At 36.8% G+C, this 16,874-nt stretch overlaps 1 protein-coding gene across 2 annotated transcripts in view; it reads right to left on the reverse strand.

Moving 5' to 3' along the window:
- The window catches only part of DGKB (diacylglycerol kinase beta), a 683,215-nt gene that overhangs the window by 142,159 nt on the left and 524,182 nt on the right, over nt 1-16,874 (reverse strand). For both annotated transcript variants that reach the window (XM_052000688.1, XM_052000687.1), the window contains 2 exons: nt 12,054-12,144; nt 493-688 (listed from right to left, as the gene is read on the reverse strand). In XM_052000688.1, the coding sequence (XP_051856648.1) occupies nt 493-688; nt 12,054-12,144 (287 nt within the window). The remainder of the gene's footprint in view (nt 1-492; nt 689-12,053; nt 12,145-16,874) is intronic.

The following is a 16,874-nucleotide window of genomic DNA, read 5'->3' on the forward strand; positions in this document are numbered from 1 at the left end:
CTGTCCTTTTGCACATTATAGATTTATCAGTGTTTGCCCTAGATTCTTGGGGTGAGGCATCTGAGCTGGTGCTGACAGAAATAGTGGGTGAATATTTTTCTTTACTTGAGGTTCATTCAATTTAAGATAATTATTTTACATAAGAAATATGGTGAACACCTTAGTAGCAGAAGGCACCATTTTATTAGCCAAGAAATGCACGCATAAATGTGATCTCCTCTGGGGATGAGAAGCATTATCCCCTGTTGTTTTACAGGAAAAGAATAATGGAAAGAAAGAATAAATGAATGATTGGATCTAATTTACACCATGTTTTAAACTTCTGTTGTAATGTTCTATAATCACGCGTGTTACTCAGGCAATATGATGATTCAAGTGAACATGAATATGTTATTTATTATGGAACATTAAAAACTCCTCAATTAGAAAAGCCAGCGATGCAGACGAGTTAATAAATTATATGCTGATTCAGAAGAAGCTTGGAAAACTTACCTTGACTTGCAAACTTTAGCTCCTTAACATCAGTGACAGTTGTTCTCTTGTCTGATCCCTTCTTTTCAGTTCGGCGATGACTACGTCTTTTCTTGGTCTCTCCCCAAAGATTGGATCCTCCATGCATGCTGGGAATATTCAAAATAGCAATTCCTTCCAGCGAGATGTTTATTAGGTCTAGCTGCACGCCATCACACTGATCAGAGAAAGTGACAAAGGGAAAAGTGAGAAAAAACAAATTTTCAATCTGTATTGTTGGTTTATTTTTCTTTTTTATCCCATTTTCATTATTGACATGAAGCAATTTTCATTCATTATTTTGCATTGCAGAGTCAATCTTTCAAGACCACCTGATTATCTTAAATATGAATTTAAAAAGAATCTCTTTATTTTCGAGAACAAATTTCTTTGAATCAAATTACTAAAATCTGGCTGTCTATCCACCTGTATGTTTTCTTTATCCAATCATCCTTTCAATCATGACTTACTAACTCTACTAATATAATAAGTCCAGTGTCTAAATGACCTGGCTATTATACCTTCCTGCCTTTAAGCCAATATGGCCTAGTTTCCATGGGTAGCATTTGCTAAGGTTCTATCGTATCCAGAGCATTTGAAGAAGGCAGTGAAAGGAGGATGGTTCAAAGTTCTCAAGGAGCTTATGATCTTATTAAAGAGACATTTACATATTCACTCATTTATTCACTCATCATAGTTTTTTTTTTTTTTTCCTGAGCATGTGGTAAATCCAACTGGGCTAAATGAAACACAAGATACAAAAATGAATAAAATAAAATAAGGGTCTTGATCTCCAAGAGCTTATTGTCTAGTAGGAGAAAGAAAACAGAGATGCATAACAAATATGCTATGTATTCAGGGTTGTAAAAAGAACTCACACAAGATGCCACAATAATTTCAAGGATAAAGGAAGCCCTTTTTACTGGAAATATCAAGGAGCAATGCTTGGAGATGTAATGTTGGGCTGGGTTTGGACATATTCTCCTGGAGATGTAGGGTAAGGAGGAGGAAAAAATGGTTTGCCCTAGCCAGAGGGAAAAGCATGAAGGAGAAATCACATGGAGAAGTCATGAATAGGATATAAGAATAGTTTTAAAACAACATATGACTAAAGTAAGTAAATTCAGGCAGCTTGGAATTAATTCAGCAGAAAAGGAAAAAGGCTCTAAAATACATTATTACCAGAACTCTGAAGAAGGTACAGAACAAGGATTGACAATGAGTAGGGACAAGGAAAATTTAGATTCTTGATCTTTTTACAGTTCCTGTCCCTTTCTGATAGGCTGGTGAAATCTGTGATGTCTTCTTAGAAGAACATTAGTAAATGCAGAAAACCAAATGCCTACTTTGACAAAAGAAACCAATTATATGGACATAATTTTATTTTCATTTTATTAGCTCTTCTTTCTGTCTATCCATCTATCTATCCACCCATCCATTTATCCCTCTATCTAACATGTTTACAGATCTCAAGTTAAGAGCCTCTAAAGGCAAAATAGGTGGAATTAAGGATCAAAAGATGTAAGGTTGAAAAGGATGTTAGAAATCAGATGATTTGGCTCAACTCCAAGATTTTACAGCAAAGAAACTGAAATCAGAACTAGGAAATGGCTTGCTCACATCCTAAAGAGCCACAATTCAAAGGCAGATCTTTTACACCCTTTCTGATTAGTCCACACCACCTTTCAGAATCTTTATATGTCCTTGTAGTGGAATTGGAGCAACAAAGAGCTCTGTTGTTTTCCAAAACTGGTGTATTTTGCACTTATTTGGTACCAGGAGTGGAGCAATTAAAAGAGTTCTGACCTCCTCTCTCTTATGATTTTCCATTTATTCAATGTGAATCAATAGAGAACATTAGTTTCAACAGATAATGTTTTACTTGGTAAATAACTTCTCTGCAATTCATCTTTGCTAAGAATCCAGAGAGGTCACCTTAGGGATGTCCAGTGCAAATACCACATTCCATCTGTGTCTCTAAAAAGAACTATTAGTTAGACCTGAAGAAAGAAATGGGATCCCTTTACTATACAAGTGGGACCGTTCCTTCCTCTTTTCTCTACAAAAGGCATATAGCAATCCCATCATGCTCCCCAAACAAAAACTGGAGGCTAGAACAACCCATTGTAGACCCCCCTCCATAGTGGTGTAAATCGACAAGTGAGAAAGTGCCAAGTTTTCATTCCATTTGTTTCAACAGGGGTGAAAGCAAGGTCTTTGCAGGTCTTTTTCAGAGGCCAAATGATTTTCCCCTCTTTTTTATGTATTAAATTAAGATGATTTATTTTACTAAAAAATTCTCCTCATGTGTATCCTCACTTACTGCTATACATTCTAGATAAACAGATATTAATTTCATAATTAAAAGTAATCTTGTGTAAATACCCTGCAGGCCTCAAAGAATCAAACACATACTGTGTGTCAGGCCTCCCACTGTCTTCAAGTGGAATGTACTGGCTGGATAATTAGATAGTACATATTTTTTAACCTTATTTGCATGCATATTATATCTTTTGCACACTGACAAGCAGCAGTAACAACAAAAGTCAGATTACCACAGGGAATTCCCACAAAGAAGTCTTCATTCCTTATAATTTGCAGCCTAAATTAAAATAATTTGATCTTTGACAAGGATGAAATGTCAAGCAGAAGGGGGTCCTCGACAAGCTCCGGCCTGTGGCTTCTGAAATCTGCCTAATTTATGTCAGTCACTTCTTAATACATATTTAAGTGTTACACAAAAAAGATGATAAATATGCAATATGACACCTTTGGTATTTCCCTGCTGTTAATTTATAAAGGTCTGGCGTCCCCCAAACCAGTTCGAATTATTTAAATAACAGAGGAATTGTGAAATAAGATGGTTCGGGGGCCTGGCTTCCATTTGCACTCAATATTGAGCACAGCAGGCAGTATACCAAGACAATTATTTGACTAGGCCTCTGAACCCTGCTGTGATGAGTTACTTTCAGAATTAGTAAAAGAGGGTTTCTTTTGTTCATCTGGAGAGGAATTCTCTACAAAGAGAAGTCTCCCCCCTTCTTTGACAGTCCTAACAGATTGGGATGTGAGAGTTGGGAAACATGACTGTACACTGTTACTATCTGTTGTCTTCCTTTTGTGTCCTGCTTCCTTCAGAGGCTTTGAAGGAACTGCAAGACTCCAATTGAGCCAACAAGACGAGGTGGTAGGAAGCAAAGTTGATGCCGTCATAGTTGGCAGTAAGTCTTCCGCACAAGAGATGGAATAGTTCCCTTGTCCCTGCCCTGCCCAGATCTAGCAGATGAATATTGTTCTCAACCAGAAAGTTCCAAAGGAAAGCAAGTGACATGGGGAAGGGTATTCTACTTAGGAGCTAATGAAAGAGAATAGGGGAGTTTGCCCTGGAAGAGAAGATATAAATGAAACTTGATAGGCATCTTCAAGTACTTGAAGATTAATCTTCAGTAGATTTTAATCGACTTTTGCTTAGATCTATAAGATAGAACAATGAACAAAGATGGACCATTGTGGAGAGATTTTTCCCTTTCAACCTGGTGATGTTCAGGGAGCCCTAGAAAACTGAGCATATTTTGACTCAATGTAAGGAAAACAAAACTCTGGTCCTACCCTTTAGGGTCAAATAAAAGTGAAATAGTATTCCTCAGAAAACAAAAGGTTTGTCTAGGGGAAGGGAGAGGGGAAAATGAGGGATAAAAAATTTGGAACGCAAGGTTTTACAAGGATGAATGTTGAAAACTCTCTATGCATATGTTTTGAAAATTAAAAAAAAACAATAACTTTAAAACAAAAGAAAACACAAAGTTCCATCTGCCTAGACATTTTCAAAGTCTGGATGTTGTACAAAGCTATCATTCAGGTTAAAGTTCATGATTTCTGGGAACACTCTCAATTCTGACTTTCTCTTCTTCTGCTTCATCTTCACTACAGATTTGGCCTTAGATCTGAATTGGGAGGGATCTTGAAAGTCAATCAATCCAATCCCTGATTTAAAGATGAGAAAACTGTGGCCCAGAGACGTAATAATGAGCAGTTTCCTTAGATCTGAATGAATGATTTTCAGAGTAACAAGGAAATTCCCTGAGAGTCTTAAAGAACACTAGTCCTCTGAAAAGACTATGCATTTCGAGACATAAATCTTTATGAAGGGTCAGTTTCATTAGTTGGTGCCCCCAGATTGTCTTCTTCTCTTTCAGTTAATGTTATACTTATTAGTCTGGAACAATCCCATGACATTTTTTTTAGATGAAGGCCAGACATTGCTGCCACCATTTGAGTGAAGGAACTTTATGCTAAAGCAAAGGCAATGAAAGAAAAATATTTCCATACTGTGCCAAATAAAATTCTCATTCTTTCTTCAGATTTATGTTTTTTTTAAGAAAAAAAATAAGTAAAAAGGAACAAAAAGCTGGAAAACTAAACTACAGACAATCCATAAATTCTAAAAAAATTATGCAAATAGACAGAAAAAGAGATTTTTTTTTCCTATAAGTGATCAAGGCTGTTGGAACTGGAACATCATAGGTTCAGCCTAAAGCTGTCAATCTTGTTTCCTCATTCTGCTGACAAAGCCAGCAGGAAGAAGATGGAGGGATGTGTAAACAATGGGAGTCACATATCTAATTTACTGAGCCATAAGAAACTCAGGGGTCAAGAATAGGTGGTTTTTTTATTTTTGTTTTGTTTTACAAAGGGAATATGTGCCTTCAAGCTCTTTGTTCACTTCACCAATCAAGGACAATCCAGCTGCTAATTTGTTATCCCCACCTGTTAGGTAGGCTAAGGCAGAGGCTACAGACTTGGGCTTAGAGCCCAGATGATTTTAGCTGAGTGGGTGAGGGTGAATCAACAAAACTTCAATGAACCTCAGTTTCTTCATCTCTGAGGAATAATACGAACTGCAGTGATTGTTTCTTAAGAATTGTGGCAAGTGTCTAGTGAGATAACAAGTCAAATGCTCGCAAAACACTTGTAAATAACAGTTATGCCATTATAATGCAAACATAACATATAACAGATTATAATTATTGATATTCAGTCAGTCAATCAAGATGCTTTTTTTAACCTGCTTTCATCCCAGACCCATAGTAAGGGTTGGAAATACAAAGAAAAGCAAATACAACATCACTTCCCTCAGGGAGTTTCTATTCTGATAGGGTAGACAAGATTGTCAATAAATAGTTATTTTGAATACTAACCAGAAAGCATCATATTGGATTCATGGAGCAGTGGGAAGACACTGATGCTTACTAAGAGAATGGTATGGTCACACTTGTAATTTGAGGAAATAACTCTGGCAGAGAAGTGGAGGTAAACTGGAATGAGGAGATAAGAGATAGGGAAATTAGGGAGAAGTTATCCCAATAGTTCAGGTAAAAGAGAAATTCTGAAATAGAGTTGTGACTGTGAGTGGAAGCAAGGGGATACATATGAGAAATGTATGTTGTAAAGGTAGAAACCTCAAATTTGGAAATAGATTTAATATAAAAGGAGACAGACAGACAGACAGGAAGAAGCAGAGAGCTAGATAAAGAGAGAAATGAGTGGAAGATGGAACCTACATTATGAATATGTCTGACTGGAAGGATGGCCGCCATAGCATTAAAGATGTTCAGAAAAGGTGAAATTTGTTTGTATATTTGGGGGTGTGTGTGGCATGAATCACAGATTCAATTTTGGACATGCTGAGCTTGAAATATCTACAGGACATCAAAGTGTAGGTGCCGAATAAGTTGTTGAAGATACAAACCTCGAGGTGAGGAAAGAAATAGGAGCTCTGCATTAGAATCTGAGAATCAACTGTGTGGAGATGATAATGAAATCTATGAGAAAAGAGAAGTTCACTGAGGGAGAAGAGAAAATAATCTAGGATAGAACCTTAGGGGACACTTATGTTCAGTGGGCATGACTTCATATAATTACTATGAATTAGGAAAACATATAAAGTGTAATATAAATGACATCTATAATATCCAGACATAAGAATAGGAACTGCCATCTTTGATTAGGCAAAACATCAAAGCATCAACTAATGACTAGAGTGTATATTTTCTCATAGAAACCCTGACAATATTCCTAGATCCAGATTCAGAGAAAGGAAGGGATTTGCCTGATGTATATTTGATTCACTAGTGAAAACTAGAGGCACTCATAAGACTGGTCAAATTCTGATTCAAAAAAAGATTTCTAGCACAAATCAAAGTAAATTATCAAATATTTTATATGATTAAAATAAATAGAAATATTTCTATTAATTTTAATATGTCTATTAAAATAAAAGCAAATGAGCAATCAAAGGGATCCATGGAAGAAACATAATGGAAAATTATTGTTACAGGGACAAGTACCAAAAACAACCTGAAGGAAGTGGCACAAAATAGGATGTGGATGTCTGTGGGAATAGTGGTTGACATCCTCCAACAAGCCAATGGGCTATTGCCATAGTCCAAACAAGAAGTGATGAGGGCCTGTATTACAGTAGGGACACTGTCATAAGAGAGAAGAGGGCATATTCAGAAGATACTGCAGAGGTGAGATCAGCAGATTTTGACAACTAATTGGATTCAGGGAGTGAGAAAGTAAGGAATATGGGGTAACACAATGTTGGGAGCCTGTGTAACTGGGAAAATAGTGGTATACTCAACAGTAACAGGGACATTAGGAAGAAGGGAGGATTTGGGAGAATGATAATGAGTTTAATTTTGGACATGATGATTTTAGTTATATAAGGGATATACAGATCAGGATGCTTCAGCACCTAGGACAGAGTTTGGCCTACAGTAGGTTCTTAAAGATGATTAATTTATTAATGAAAAATCATTAATTTCTATTTCCTAAAATTTAGTGCTAGAGACAATCTTTCAAGTCACCAAGTCTACCTCCTATTCTCTCTTCAGACATAAGGAAATGGGCTCAAAGAGTTAAAATCATTTGGTCCAGCTTACATTTGTAGCAAGTAGCAAGCAGTATTCCCACCCAGATCATCTGGCTATTAAATTGAAACTCCATCATGACCCACTGTCTTATCATCATATTGACTTATCCCACTAACTTTTTTGGGCTTTTTATTGATCAGCGCTTAACAACACTTGGATCTTAAGGCTCTTCTCAATCACTATGAAAAGCTGTAGTGCTTACCACTAAAAGTCATTTTCTATTCTAAAAATCAAGTCCTGCAGAAACTGAAAGTGTAAATAAGAACAAGCTACTTGTTTTCCTTCAATAGTCCAACAGGCTCAATTCCCACAATGGAATACAATCTCCTTGAGGACAGAGGCAGCTTTTAATTAGGTATTTTTAGCTTCAGGTGCCTACTACACTGCCTAGCAATATAACTAGTATCCAATCTATATTTAATTACTTGAAACGTGAGCACTTAAAAAAGAGGGCTCTCTACTATTCCAGCTGGAACACTGAATTCAGAATCCTCAGCATATTTCTGACAGTGACACAGGTCTCTACAATTTTGTCCCATTTCACAGTGGCCATAGTCATCTTCTGATTTCACTGAAGAGACAGAATTGAAATAAAAAAGTGACTTTACAGACAGGGGCACAGAGGTTACACAAAAGAAACAGAGGCCCATCCATAAATCAACTTGCCCAAGGCTACTTAAACAGAGGTAAGATTTGATCCCAGGTCCTATGACTTCTTCATAGGCTGCAATGGATTGCTGAGCCTGTCTACTCACAGCAGGACAAGCTGGAGAGGAGATGGAGAATACAGTGATTTCCCTCCTGCATCCCTTTGTCTACGTTATGAACACTCCACTACTGACACAATTGAGATTTCTCTTTTTTAATGGAAGTTCTCATTTAGAAGAGTTCTTTTTCCCAATGGGCCTCCCTAGTGTGGAAAATAACAGTCCCGGAAAAATATCAGATAGCATCCTCCATGAAGGTTTCCTCATCCAGTAACTATCATCATGGGAAGTTCTCTGCTCATCAAGCACTCGGACATTTAGAATTAGTAGCAATCTTGAAGAATTATATAAGACATCCTCATGACTGAACTGATGAACTGAAGAAACCCAGGCTGAAAGAGTAGCTTTTCTGAGATCATTCAAAGAACATGTGAGAGAGCCATGATGTGAATCCTGGTCCTCCAGGACTCTGGTTATAGCATTCTTTCAACTATCCTATGATGCAAGAGGAAGGGTCCAGTTCAATTTATGTTCTCTATTATTTAGGAGTACTTGGCATCATTTTAAGCCAGATGGCAAAGAGAGACCTAAGTTGACACAACATTATGCAAGTGAATGTTTTTAAAGTTCATTTAATTATAAAACCATCCTGAGGGCAACAAACTTACTCAGGAATGGTGAATTAGAAGCAGAAACTTGGATAAAAGCTTAGCTCAGTTTTCTACAAGGGATATGAGAGAGGATCTACAAGGGATTTGGAGCTAGGAAGTCCTGGGTTCAAATCCCACATTACTTAAAATGTATGGGAAAGGTATTGAAACTATCTGAACTTCCACTTCCTTATATAAGATGAGGGAGGTTGGACTAGTTGACTCCTAAGGTTCCTTCTAACCCTAGCCAGATTTCCCTATGACTGAAGTTTTGGAGTGAAGGTCCTTATTTTCCTTCTAGAAAAGACTTCTAGAAGGAAGACTTAGGGGAAGGAGAAAAATACTCAAGTGTTGTCTATGGCTCTGACTGACTCGAAAAAAGGAAGCTGATGGGGAACCAGAGGGAAAGTTCATAAAGGTGGGGAGAAAGTATGGCAGTTGGTCAAGAGTTGTGTCAATGAGACCCAATTCTAGAAGAAAATGCTAAAATATATTTAGAGGATTGAAGAAGAGAAAAAAAAAAACAAAAAACAAAACAGGATTCATTATTCTAATGAGTAGCCAAAAGAGAGATGGTCAGATTTTCCAACAGGATCAAGAATTGCAAAGGACGAGATGTATCTCAAGATGGCATACATTTCCATTCCTTGTGGTTCTCTAATCAAATCCTATAATCAAAGGCTGAATGAATATTTGTTGAGTATGTCAAAAAAGGGAGGGCTTTGCATGTACAGTTTGAGGTGGCTGACCACCAATGGCCTTTCCAGTCAGGCCTTGGAGGTCCCTTCCAATTCCGAGGGTGACCTTACATTTTGATATCTGATGAGTGTGAAATATGGAGGAAGTCAATGAGTTCAGAAAAGACCTATATCAGTAAAATCAGAGATCCACCAATGTGGCCATGGGTTTTTTTTTTTTTTTTCTGAAAGATATCACATTTTCAGTCAAAATTCTGTTTTCATTATATAAAAAAATTCACAAGCATTAATATTTTGTGAATTATATTTTGAAGTCATCCCCCTAAAGCTCTATATTTCCTGTTGGTTCCTCTTCTAAGATATATATCAGGAACCATCCCATTCTAATATAAGAAGAGTCAGGAGTCTAGATGCTAAACCCAGATATATTTATTAGATTCACTCAAGGAAGCTTTTGTTCTTTCTGCAAGTATTATGAAATAGCAACATCTTAGCATTTAATCTCCTATTTCCATAAAAGTTTTCTTTGGTTCATGGTATAATATAACACTTTAAGAGTCAAAATTTAGTTCTTATACCTCCATTGGTATATTTAACTTCGTGATCCTAAGAAAAACATTTAATTTTTCAGCCTCAGTTTTCTCTTCTGTCAAAAAGGAATAATAGCATAGCAGAGCATAAATGACAGAATCAAATGAGATAATTATATAAAACCCCTTAGCAACCATCAATCAATCAACATGCATTTATTAAGTACCTATTACATATCATAAAACATTATAAAAATGTCAGCTAGTGAGTTAAAAAGTTATTTAGAATCCATTCATTAAGTCCACTTATCAAGAAAAGACTGAAATTCAGTTTATTATTAGTGGTGATGATGATGATGGTGGTGGTGGTGATAATGATTATATCTTAGAGTGAAATAGCACTTCACAGATTTTAGCTGATTCTCATGTTGGCCCTGAAGGAACCATAATGAAAAGATCCTTATTCCTATTCATTTTACAAATGAGGAAACTAAGGTTTCTGGAAGAGGTGGCTTGATCATATTTACACAGCTAGTAGATAGTATGCTGGACAATACAACTCAGGTCCTTGGACCAAAGGGAAGGTTTGATCTCAATTTTGTGGCCACAGACTAAGTAAACTGCTATGTAGGGATGGACTCTAGGTGAGTAAGAGTCCTCCATCTCTTCTAGAGAGATACCTAGAGCTCCTAGCAAGATCATCATTGTAGTAGATGTGGCAGTAGAAATAAACTGATCAGAGAATATAAAAATATCTAACTTTGACAATCCCTCTGTAACATAATTCAGTCCTAATTCACCCATACTAAGGAGAACTTGGCTATTCAAAGTCAATCTAACAATACTTAAATGGTTCCACCACCTTGGAGTTTGGAAGACCTGCGTACCAGTGTTGACACTGGCACTCTGGACAAGTCACTGAAACCTCAATGCTCCTGAAACTCTCTAAGACCATAAGCTGCAGAGGGGATACCCATCTGTATCAGAGGACTGAGTTTCCTTACTGGGAATTAGTTCCATGGATTATAATCCCAAATTTAGAACATCTTAATCCAGCCAAAGAAATGATGTTTTACTTGGAATAGGCTATAATTTGGCCCCCCTATCCAATCACCTCAAGTTAATTACTAATTATGAATAGGTCAAGTATGGAAGAGGAAGAACCAGTTATTCTTTTCACTATGAAATAAAAAGATATTGAAATTTAAAATTCATAAGATTGAATCATGGATCAGATGCTAAGCCCTGATTTCATATTTCTGCCTTTAACTTGCTCATTCTCTAAAAAAATCCTCTCCCTTTTTTCTTGTAGTCTCCCAATCTCTCTGGTATAAGTAAGCCATCTCCTTTTATCCATAGCCTCTCAGCTGCCCATGTCCCAAGCTGCCAATATATTTTTATAGACTTGTTTGCTCCTTGACTTTTGAAAGTCTTTTTTTCCCCCTCACTAACTTTGCTCTATTTCTTGGCATTTCCACTTCCTACATGGGTAATGGAAACATGACAACCTTGGTCACCGAGGAAAGCTACTTAATGAATGGGAATGAATTGGCAAAAAGTGTATTTTTTAACCTTTATTCAGGAAAGTAAGTACAATTTTAGTGAATTGGGTTTTAAAGGTTATAAAATATTGAGACCTGGATATAATAAGGTTTTTTTTTCCTTTTTTTTTGTATCTTGCAAGATTTTTCTCTCCTCCCTTCAGTGTCTTTCATTTAGCTTACATCTTTCTATCCACATCAGGCACTGTGACTGATCCATTGATTTTTAGAAGCTATGCTCCACCTCTTACCCTCTTACTCAGTAATAAGTCTTCACTAATAACCAAGATGAATTTCATACCAAAATTTAGGGCAACCCCACAGCAAGGCAGTTTGATAAAAATAACATTTGAGACTCCTGGCTTGGCGTTCTCTGCATGGCTCAGAGTCTCATTCATCCAGAGCCCTCCTTGCATAGGAGATGTGTTAAAGTCAAGAAAAACTCTCTCCTAACTCCCTTGAAGAGAACTTCTTTTCCTTACTTCGATCTCCACGGATTCATGCAGCCTCTTGCAGGTCGCTGAAAATGTCTCCGAAGTGCCAAACTCAAAATACCAAAACTTGTTCTTCATTCTGAAACAGAAAAAGGGGAAGAGGCTTAGGGAAAAATCAGTAACAGACAGAAAAGAAAAGAAATGGGTCCATCTTGTCTTCTTCCAAGAGTAATGGGGGAGGTTTGGGCACATTTGACATCCAGTATGAAATGGATGAGCCCATAATTTTCACAGCTTAAATGTTGGTGTCAAGTTGCATGATGGCCCCTAAAGGGAGAACAGAAATGTGTTTCATATGACAGGCTCAAGTGCACCCCTGTCTTTTCTTCCTTTGGAATTATCAGTCCTCCCCTCCCTCAACTCCCCTAGATAACAAAGAAAGAAGTTTGATGGGGGTGGGAGAGAATTGTCTCAAAATGAGGATGAGTAGCTGAAGGTTTGAGAACCTGGAATTTGACAGGGATAGATGTCATAGAAGAAAAAAAAAACCTACCTATTGCAGAGTTATTAGAGTCTAAGATACTATGGGGTACAAGGGAGACAAGAAGTATGCAGTTTCACTTTTCCCAATGCTATGGGAAGGATCAGAGATATCTGAATCTCAAAGCTAGAGTTCAGTGTTTTGTTTCCAGTTAGAATCTAATATATTTGTTAGATGGGATTCAATGAAAAAACACAAAAGAAACAATAATGGACACTGATTTAGGGGTGTATTTTTTTTTCTTCAAAGCCAGTGCTTTTGCATTTCTTATCTCTAATTGGCCTACTTGGAAATTATTTTTTCTAGTTCCCCCCCCCCACCTTGGGAGGGGTTAGGGTCTGTGTAGGAGGATGGAGGAGGACCAAGTCAGATGGAATCACATGTCTTTGCAAAAAGTTTAACTGCTTGTCTTTTAAAACAATGCAAATAGCTCAACTCTTGGGAATGAAATGTAATTTCATGGAAGAAGACAGGATTTTTAAAAGGCCTAGTCATGTGGTTAAAAAAACATAGTGTGAGAAAAGTCATTTTTGACAAAGCTAAACCATTTCTAATCATTTGTTCCTCAAATCAGAAATCTTGAATTCAGTTTGAATAACATACACATTTATATGTGCACATGGACACACATGTGAACAAAGGTACGATCGGAATAGAAATTTTCCTCATTTCCCTGGTAAACACTGAAGATGCCATTTAGTGATATCTGACTTATAAAGCCTGACATCTGTATCTTGGACCTGATACAATCTGACATCTACACCACGTTCCAGAATATAACAACTGACATGTCTACTAAAGGCAGCAACTACAGGGGGCATAATTAACAAATTGCACCCTGTTTCAGTCACAGCAAATGCCATTGGGACCAAGGCTTCACATGTGATGATGACATGCAGAAAACACTGCACAGATTTTGAAGTCCTAAAAAATCCCAACAACTTAAAACAGCTTTGTGGATAAGCTCTCTAAATCTTCAGGACCCACTAGAATTTTCAAAGGTTGTTTGATGTTCACCAGCCCATTTCTTAATTATTATTGTGGTGAGGAAAACAAATTGAACATCATTAACCTGAAGGACTGTATCAAGTGTAGCACTCTCGATATCTCAGAAGATATTTATTTTTAGATTAAAATACAATTTTTAAAAGTTGGTTGATTTTTAGGCCTCTGGTAAAATAAATGCTTATGCCGAGATCACATAGATCTCTTCCTTTTTTTGTAGAATTCTCATCATAGGATATTTAGACACAAAGTGAAGTTGAAGCATAGGTACCTTCTTTGGCTACATATAATAAAACAAAAAATAGATTCTCATTGCAAGTATCATCCTCTAAATTGAAATGAAAATTCAGGGTTGGTTGCCGTCCTTCATTCTCAAAGAGGACCAAAATGACATCATTATGTTAGACTCAAGTTTTACTGTGTCTAACTGTGACTGATCAGACCGATATTAGCTCAGAGTATTTTGCAACAGTTTGGGCAGGGACTAAAAGTATGGCTAAAGTGCAGGTCTGCTAGCTGGGATCCCACTTTCCAGGCATCAGCATCATTTAACACCTCAGGCCTAACTGGCCTTTGCCACACTTTTTGTTGGTGATTGGTTCATCTCTCCTACTCCACCCATTGATCATGAACATTGGACACTCCATTTTTGCTCAGCTTTTTCTCTTTATTTACAATAGGTACCAAGCCAGGTTCTGGGTGCTGCTTTCTAACCCTTTCAGCCCAGAAGTGAAGGCAGCCAGGATCTTGACATTCAGAAAATGCTTGAGTTCCCAAATTCATTCTTTGGACTGTCAAAGTTCCTTATGGTTCAATTAGAATGAGACCCGCTTCTATTAGATTAACAAATGTTTGTTGCCCCTATTCACAAACAAGTCCACTCACTCTCTTCAGCTCCTCAGGATTCCACCCCAGTACCCATTCGCCATTTTGGTTTACATCATGGTCCATGGGCCAAAATTCCTTTAAATTTCAGATGTTACAGCCATTTTTATGTTTCACTTAGAGAAATATATGGAGGTGATAAAGCTCACATAGAATGTGAGTCCACATGACAAATTAAAGGCTGTTAAATTTTATTTTTTTTTATACTAAAACGATCTTTGAATTGTAGGAATGCAAAAAAGCACGTTTGAACATACATACCATCTCTTTTTTTATGGCACACATTTGAAAATGAGCCGGTGCATTCCTAATCACTTTTGACAGGGCAAAGAGATAAATAATCTTGGCCTAAAAATTTGAGCCTAACATTTTAGGCTGCCATGAATTTTTAAGACCAAGATGTAATGAAACTTTTGCTTTAGAAGGCCTTGTGGCTACTAGTGTGAGAGCTGATCTCATGCTCACAAGTCCTGGGACACTGGGTTAAATGAGACATCTAAATGTTCAGGTCTTTATTATTTTTTTAAAGTGTTTAGTCTACTCTAATTGTAAACCTTCTAATTTGTCTTTAATATTCAAAGCACTTGGTTGCCAGGTGTTCAGCTGAGGATGGAGGGCATGATTTCCAAGTACAGAGCGTTTTCATCCTGACTGTCATTTCTGTTTCTCTCACATAGCAGTACAGATGAGGAAAATTATTGAGCTTTCTTTTTCCTCGCGTTTTTGAAGAGAAATCATTCTTTGTCAAAATAACAGCTAATGGGTTCTCTGTAGCTCAGGCTCTTTACCACTAAATATGTAACCTGACTGCTAAGATAGATCTTGGCCAGCTTTTTTTTTCTTTGATGATTCTCAGCATTTTGTCTTTTGGGTTCTAAGGAATATTCTCAAGTCAAGTAGGAAAAAAAAGTGGGGGACATATAGGGAAGCAAGAAATATTTATGTATATATTATGGAGAAGTAACTGAAAATTAATTATAGTCTTGAAGTCCAGTGTTGGTAAAAAGCAGTTGGAAAACTAAGGACATGGGGGAAGATGGAGAAATACCTCAATTGCTCAATTGTGTCATTGTTGAAATTACAATTTTGTGGCATGGTTTTAAGTCAGTAGCATCATTTGGAAATCAAATCAGATCTTTCGATTTTCTTGGACTTTTCCCTTTGACTTTTCGATAAACACTTAGAAGGAATCTTTGACTGTGACTGCCTCTAACAGCACAATGAATCAGAGAAAATAATAATTTTACAAGAGTCATTCTTTAATGAAGCAACCTTCTTCTAGAAGTTGACTGGCTTACATATTTAACAACCCAAAGCAGAAATTCTTAGTATCTGGGCTCCCTGAATAAATGCAAGAACATAATATGTGAGGTGGTCAATGTAAATTTAATACTTTATCATGTGCTAAAAAATGAAAAAAAAAGTGTATGCTGAGTTGATTTTTGCCTTTCAACTATCAGAGAAATAATTCAAACAATGATTTATAAACCCAGGGTTATAGCTCCAGAGGATGGTGTTAATTATTCTAAAGGGTGGTAGGAGATTGTAAAGAAATTAAAGGTTTAAAAAAAGAAAGTGAAAGAAAATAATACAAAAGAATACAAAAAATACTACAAAAGAATACAAAAAAAAATACAAGAAAAAGAAGACAAAAAGAAAACTCTTAAAATTAAAAAAAACTCTTAAAATGAAAATTAATTGCACCTGTAGAAGGAGGATAACAAATAGAACCACATCAGATAATCCAAATTAGATTTGTAATGCTGAGGATTCAATACCAGCAGTAGGATCATTAATTCAGGGGAGCACAAGGATGATTATCTCATGAACATATTTGTATCTGAAGAATCTAGTTGGGTTTTCTGGCTGTGTCTGCTGAGGGACTTTGCAACAATGACCATGGTGTTCATTATCCTGGTCATTTGTAGATATTGCCAAGAGACTTCTGGAGACAATGCTACTTAGTAGCTTAGATAAAGCTTTCCTAATTGGCAATAGGCTTGGACTTGGGGGGAGAGGCAGAGTGTGAAGGATGGTTCGTGAATCTAAGAAGATGCTAGCCCTAGGTTCACCTCATCTTCTCTCCATGCTCTTCCTCCGCATCTTATCATTCAACAATGTTGACAAGGTCCCATAGGAGCATCCACTGCTTTTAAGTCCAACTGATCTCCAGGGGAACTCTCTATTGCCCATAGAGAATATGGTCTCTTCAGTTCCTTAGAAAACACATTATAACAACAATATATTTCCTAAACTTTTCTAATGGTGATCATTCAATTCTAGTCAATAATTATTTGTTAAGTTTTTTGTCTATGACAAGAAGTATACAAAATGGAAGAGGCAAAAGAAAATATAGCCCCTGCCCTCATGCAGATTCTGTTTTATTCCATACCCTCTGTTAGTTAGGCAGCTAAGTGATGGGGTATGAAGAGTGCCAA

The sequence above is a fragment of the Antechinus flavipes genome, chromosome 5 (assembly GCF_016432865.1).
Source record: "Antechinus flavipes isolate AdamAnt ecotype Samford, QLD, Australia chromosome 5, AdamAnt_v2, whole genome shotgun sequence".
NCBI lineage: Eukaryota > Metazoa > Chordata > Mammalia > Dasyuromorphia > Dasyuridae > Antechinus > Antechinus flavipes.